We start from the raw sequence: 6,491 nt of genomic DNA on the forward strand, positions 1-6,491 counted from the left end.
GGCCTCGTTACGTGAGGTGAGCCCCGGGCTCGGAGTGGGAAAGTTCGGGTGTTGGTGTGAGGGCTGAGGGCCGAGCTGTGTGCTGTGAGGGTGTGGGGGAGGTGGAGGGGAGCCGTGTGGTGGTGAGGGCAGAGGGGAGAACTCAGCCGGGCTGTTGTGAGCGAGGCACTCGTTGCCTGAGGAGCGATTTGGACGCAGGTCGCCCATCGGGGTGCCTCGTGAGGAAATGTGGCCCGCTGGGACAGGCGAGGGGGCTGCTGGGCACGCAGTCCTGCTTTGCACTGACTGAGGTGTTGTCACAGCCGTGCCGCCCAAGACGGAGGCCAAGGCCAAAGCGCTTAAGGCCAAGAAGGCCGTCCTGAAAGGAGTCCACAGCCACAAGAAGAAGAAGATCCGCACATCGCCCACCTTCAGGAGGCCCAAGACCTTGCGCCTGCGGCGGCAGCCCAAATACCCCCGGAAGAGTGCCCCGAGGAGAAACAAGTACGTGGGGGTGGTGGGCCTGGCAGGGCTTTGTGTGTGGGGACAGCCCCTCTGCGGGTCCCACGGTAAGACCTTGCCCGTGTGCTGCCTTTGGAGCTGAGCCACGTTTTCACTGCAGAGCATTGGGGTGCAAGTGATGATTTCAAGCGACCAAAGCCTGAAAGTTTGTGATTAGAACTTTTTTGGTAACTGATGTACCCCGGGTATTTCTAGGTGATAACTGATATTTTAAAGCTCCTGATATGTACACACTGCTTCTGCAATCCTTTTCTTAAGCTGAGGCAATCTTTCTTGCAGGCTTGACCATTATGCCATTATCAAGTTCCCTTTGACCACAGAATCGGCAATGAAGAAGATAGAGGATAACAATACTCTTGTTTTCATTGTCGATGTCAAAGCAAACAAGCACCAGATCAAACAGGCAGTCAAGAAGCTGTATGATATTGATGTGGCCAAGGTCAACACCTTGATAAGGTAAGGGGGAGAGCAGTCATTGTTGTAGGAAATTTGGACATGTGTGAGTATGGAATTAAACTCTTCAGTGTTTTCAGTGCTAAAGCTGTGATAAATAAAATCATATGACTGAACACATCTTAGCGGGAGTTTAAAATGGTGATATGTCAGAAAGTTGGCTGCTTCTGGGAGTCCTGCAGGAGTTCTGTGCAGATGATGTGAACAATTTTTGACCACTGAGTAAACTGATGTTTCCAAAGGAACCACTGATGCACGCTGTTATAATAGGAATGTGCAATAGGTTTGAGGATTTGTGTGCCTCAGTACTGATACCTCCTATTCCACTCTAGGCCTGATGGGGAGAAGAAAGCTTACGTCCGACTGGCTCCTGACTACGATGCCCTGGATGTTGCCAACAAGGTGAGCAGTGTTTGAAGCTGTCAGCTTCTATCTGCTGCCTTGTATTTGCTGTACCTCCTTCTTGGTGTGCATGCGAGGTGCTTGTGCTTAAAGCACACCAGTGCTGCTGCAGAGTAGTTTGTAGTTAAGTAGGATTTGGAGGGTGGTTAAGCAAGAGCCAAATACTGTCTCGTAAAACCTTGTTCTGCCTGTATGAGGTCAGGTGGGGAGTTACTGACAGAGCTGCAGTTCTTCCTCTCCTCCAGGGAGAGGCTCCACTCCATAAGGCTGCATGAATTTTGAAGTACTGAGGAGGATGCAGAAACTGCCTCAGGGTGAGGTGGTGTCTGTTCTAATAGTGTTCACAGACAACGATGTTGGCAGCGCTCCTCAGAAAGAAGAACATGCTGTCAGAAGCACTGCTAGGGCCTGGGTGAAGGATTTCTGCTGTGCAGGTGGCTCTGTTGCTGGAAATGGCCAGGTGGTTTAGTCCTTGATGGCTGTGGGAAGCAGGAGGCTGCGGTGGTAGGTGTTGGAGGTGGGGATGGTGGCTGTAAGGATTAACATGAGGGTCACAGCGGAGCGGATGAGTACATCAGCTGTGTGAGGCACTGGGCGAGTCTGGTAGGAAGAAGCTGTTTTCAGAGGAAGGAATCCTGGGGAGATGCAGCTGTGTCAGTGATGTCTGGTGGAGGCTCTGCCTTTCTGCCACCATAACATCTGTTTTAACATGTTTTGCTTCTTTCCAGATTGGAATCATCTAAACTGCATCTACCGAGGACTGTACAGACAGGATAATAAACCCTGTAAAACCACTGAGGGGCTCTTGTGTTTTGTGACTACGTAGCCCATGCAGGAGAGCTCCCAGAAAACTGTTGAGGCTTCATTTCAGTAAACAGTGTTCCTCCCTCCCTCCTGCTGTGGTCTGGCTCTTGCTTGGCAGGAGCTGGCTGCTCTGAGAGGCTGTCCCACACCTCACACTTCATTGCTAGGCTCTCCAGCATCACTGACATGTTTACCCACAGCAGACAACATCAGTGAGGTGGTGGCACTCCCCTGAATTGCAAATCTCTCTGTTTACATCAGTAGGATTTCAGAATAATGTGTTTTGCTGTGTAATTATTAGTAAATGTTTGTGGTGGTGGTTCTCAGCATCCTCCATAACTTCCTTGTGGAAGGAAGCTGCTTAATGCCCAAGAACAGGCAGGTACAAACTGCAGCAAAATGTGTTTGTGGTTCAGAACTGACACAAGGTGAGTGTTGTGCCACTTCCCAACTTCTGTCAGCTATTAGCTTAGGCTGCAGGTTTCTCTGGACAAAGCCCTCAAGCTAACCCAATAGCAAGTGCTTAGTGTAGTTGCTTTTTTTTCCTTTCTGGCACGATCCATGCTCCTCTCGCTGCAGCGTGTGAATCGCAGCCTGGTTTCTCTGACACAGTTCCTGTTATGTTGCCTGTGACCTTGCTGAGTTTGCTGTCCTCACCAGGGCTGTTTGTAGACTAACTGCTGTTGTTGCCTTGGCAGTTATTTCCTCAACCAGCTTTTTGGAGTGCTTGGAGAGTCATGAGAATGTGGAGCACTGGGTGAGGAGGAAGTAGAGGTGAAGCGTGGATAAGCCTGTAGGAATACTTAGCATGAAGTGTGTTTGGCTTTAGGGAAGAAAGCTGGTGAAAGCTGTGATGAAATACTGACTGGGGCAATTGAAGTTTTGAGTGGTGGGACACCAGGTTCCCTTCATGCATTTTGGGGAGAGGTAGAATCCTGAGCTCACACAGAGCGTAGTGGTGAATGGAAAGGGGAGGCTGCTCTGGTTGCTTTGGTGACTGGATAAAGTTCTGTGGGCTGAGCTGCACAGCACTGCAGGGACCTGGGCCAGATGTGCTCTTTCTTGGGGCTGGATCTGATGTTCCTTCTGGCTTTTGGAAGCCTCCTGCCTGTAGCCTCAGCACTATGGAAAGGGGACAAGCAGCATAAGGGGCTCTGTAGGTATTAGCCAAGCCCTGTGCCTCATCTTTAGCTGAGCTGCAGTTACCCCTCTGAGTAAAATGAGTTCTTTTTGGAGAGCCTTATCATGGAGTGAGGAGCAGGTATGTGCTGCAGCCCTCTCTGGCAGTGTGGAGGTTGGGCTGGGAAGGGATTTCACTTCAGCATGACTTGCAATCTGCCCTGACCCTGCCTCAACTTAGCCGGATGGCTGCTTCTGCTGGCACTCTGCATCTTCCCTGTGCTTCTTGCTCTGGGCTGGCAGCCAGCCTGACCCACAGCTGCCCCAGTGCTGTTGTACAGCTGGAGGATGGGGAAAGCTTGGTCATTCCTGACCCTTCTACACTGCTGCAGAGTGGTGTGAGCATGGGCTGGTCACTGTGCGGGGAGAAGAGATAAGGGGAAATGTGATAGGAGGGAGAACAGGAGGAATTAACTGCAGGGTATTTACAGGTTGAGTTGGTGCTTCAGCTGCAGATAGGAAGATGAGGCGTAGTGGTTGGGGTGTTTTAGTGGTAGAACTGGGACCTGCTGGGGCAGGAAGAGACCCTGCAGATCAGCTCAGGGCTTGCTTGCTTCTGTTCTGGCACTGAGCAAGGAGGGGGTGAGTGAAGTGGTTGGTTTGGAACGTGAGTAGATTCCCAGCCCACGTGTGATCCCACACATTGCATCTCCCCTTTGGCTGCCAGGCTGCTCCTGGCACACAGCCCCCTGTACCAGCTACAGAATCAGTGCCCCCTGGGTGTACCTGGCATTGTGGGGCTTTCCCAGCCATCTGGAGGTGGGCTGAGTCCCCCCTGCTTCCACTCGGCCTGCAGCACCGTGTCCACGTGAGCTGGGGATGGTGTGGGTAAGCACTGATCCTGCCCTGGAGCAGGGGTTGGACAGGAGTCCCTCTAAGCCCTGCTGCTTATACCAGTCCAGGGTGATCCTGGAGTTGTCACATCAGCAGGATTTGTCTTTCTAACACTCTGGTTTTCCACAGGACTGGCTGGACCAGCTTTGGCCCTGCTGCCCTAGAGAGCTGCACACCTGCTTGCAGAGGGGCTGCTGCCACTGCAGTCAGTCTGGTGTGCTCATAGGGGGCTGGAGCTGCACAGTGGTGGTGATGGCAACCCCGGGGGGACTGAGTGTGCAGCAATCTTCCAGGAAGAGCTGTGGCCTCACACGGTCTTCCCATGCCAGCTCCACTTCACGTGGCTGCCGGGTGAGTCATGCAGCCCAGCCAGGCTCTGTGCCGCCAGCCCAGAGACAGGCGGGTTGGGGACTGCAGTGGGGCTCAACACCACTCCTGCTGCCCTCATCTCTGCCTCACATCCCCACATCTGCTCCTCGCACAGCCCCAGGGCTGAGGGATGTCGAGCACTGAGGGATCTCTGGAAAAATAAATGAACAGAGGGGGATCAGTCTGTGGGAGCGCTAGGACCAAGCATCCCTGGGGGCTCCCTAAACCCAAGTGAGTTGCAGAACCGCATCCTCTCCAGGGAGCTGGGATAACGTCCTTTCCCATGCTCCCACCTCATCATCCTTCCCCCCAGCACCACTCTACCCCACAGAAGAGCCAGCTGAGGCATGCTGCGGCAGCAGTAACCAGACCCATTTAATGCACAGAACACCCAACACCACCACGGGTGAGGCTCAGCCCTTCCCTCACAGACGCCCCTGGCTGTGCTGGCGCAGAAGCCAGCTTGGGCTGCTCCTCCATCGACCGTGCCCCCGGCTTCGGTGGCATCCCCACGGCTCGGCGAGGCTGTCGGGCTGGTTCCAGCAGGGTACAGCTTATAGGCAGCAGAGCGGGTGAACGCAGAGCCCACAGCCAAGGAGCGAGCCCTAAGGCACATAGAGCAGGTACGGAGAGCCCAGATCCCCAGCGCGCGTGCGGCTCACTCAGTCAATGAGGAACTTCTCGCCATCCACATCTCTCCCAGCAGATCCCTTACGCAGGGAGGGGAAGAAATCAGAGCGCAGGAGGCGGGAGAAGTACATGAGGATCATGGCGTCGAGCAGCAGGAGGTTGGCCATCAGGAAGGCACCCTGGCCCTGCACCTCCACGTAGCGCACGAAGTACCAGGTGAGGTAGGCCTGGGGCGCCAGGCGGAAGGCGAAGTACATCACCAGGTTGATGTACTTGTTGGCCTCGTAGAGCGCCGGGGAAGGCACGTTGCTCATCTTCAGCAGCATGCGGATGGTGAGAAAGATGTTGCTCACCTCCACCAGCAGCAGAAGCATCGCCGCCACCAGGAAGCGGCCCGTGATGATGAGCGAGACGAAGGCGGAGATGGCCTGCAGAGGGGGGGCACAGCGAGGTCAGCACCCTACATCCTGCACACCTCCCTGTGAGATCCTATAACCCTTGCAGCACCCAAGCCAGTCCCACGAGCTGTTTCCCCCAGGACCCACGGTGCTGGGAAGCTCTGCCCTCCCAGCCTGGCTGTCTCCAGGCGCTGGCAGCCGTCCTGTCTGCTGCCTGCACAACCCACCTGGCAGGCAGGGTGAGGCATGGGCAGAGCTCCCGGCTGGCTGAGCCCTTGGGTGGCATGTCACCTCCCCACAGGGCAGCATCACCTTCCCTACAGCCACACTCACCATGGCATGGTGCACCAGGTACTCCCAGGACGAGCGGGACTGCTGGTTGAAGATGATGTCGAGGCTGTCGTGGATGAAGTAGCCTGCAAGGTAAGAGAAGAGCGGGAGTGAGAAGGGGGAGAAGAAGGGACTCGGGGTGCCTGCAGGGAGAGCCGTACCCAGGGGGGTCCCTGCTGCTGGTGGAGGCGCAGAGGCCCCGGACCAAGTGAGCGCTCACCTGAGGAGAAGCAGACCAGCAGGTGCCCTGAGACGCTGTACCCGTCCTGGATGTCGGAGAGCAGCTCCGGGGACTGCCAAAGGCTGCAGGGAGGGAAACGGGGTGAGGCTGAGCGCTGCTGTGGGGGTACGGCCCTAAGACCCCAATCCTGCCATGGTGCGCAGGGAGGAAGTGGGCGGTGTTTCGCACTCCCGGGCTGTGGGAGAGCTGTGCGCGGGCTGCCCACGGCATCACCCCCCGAGCTCCCATCCACCCCCGATACCTGAGCAGGGCCCAAAGCCCGGCGAGCACGGAATGTGCGAAGGAAACGAGGAGGTTCCTCCAACGCCAAACGCGCCCGGGTCGGCTCCTCACGGCTGCGGGTCGGGGCA

The 6,491-nt window shown here is 55.7% G+C and overlaps 2 protein-coding genes and 2 non-coding genes across 4 annotated transcripts in view; 3 read left to right on the plus strand and 1 right to left on the minus strand.

Annotated features, from left to right (window-relative positions):
- The window catches only part of RPL23A (ribosomal protein L23a), a 2,975-nt gene extending 824 nt beyond the window's left edge, over nucleotides 1-2,151 (plus strand). Inside the window, exons 2-5 of the mRNA XM_010722194.1 lie at nucleotides 291-483; nucleotides 781-957; nucleotides 1,287-1,356; nucleotides 2,085-2,151. Coding sequence (XP_010720496.1) covers nucleotides 291-483; nucleotides 781-957; nucleotides 1,287-1,356; nucleotides 2,085-2,099 — 455 coding nt within the window. The 3' untranslated portion in view covers nucleotides 2,100-2,151. The remainder of the gene's footprint in view (nucleotides 1-290; nucleotides 484-780; nucleotides 958-1,286; nucleotides 1,357-2,084) is intronic.
- On the plus strand, nucleotides 610-682 carry LOC116217374. Its single transcript, XR_004161831.1, has one exon. It is a non-coding gene; the product is annotated as a small nucleolar RNA Z17 (small nucleolar RNA).
- Nucleotides 1,144-1,211, plus strand: LOC116217373. Its single transcript, XR_004161830.1, has one exon. It is a non-coding gene; the product is annotated as a small nucleolar RNA SNORD42 (small nucleolar RNA).
- Nucleotides 2,152-4,893: 2,742 nt separating the features above from the next.
- TLCD1 (TLC domain containing 1) lies at nucleotides 4,894-6,486 on the minus strand (the record flags this gene model as incomplete). The annotated part of the gene is made up of 4 exons (XM_010722195.2): nucleotides 4,894-5,600; nucleotides 5,904-5,986; nucleotides 6,121-6,203; nucleotides 6,383-6,486. Coding segments are annotated over 4 exons (666 nt in total), but the record flags the coding sequence as incomplete, so codon positions are not given.
- Nucleotides 6,487-6,491: the final 5 nt, after the last annotated feature.

The sequence above is a fragment of the Meleagris gallopavo genome, chromosome 21, assembly GCF_000146605.3.
Source record: "Meleagris gallopavo isolate NT-WF06-2002-E0010 breed Aviagen turkey brand Nicholas breeding stock chromosome 21, Turkey_5.1, whole genome shotgun sequence".
NCBI lineage: Eukaryota > Metazoa > Chordata > Aves > Galliformes > Phasianidae > Meleagris > Meleagris gallopavo.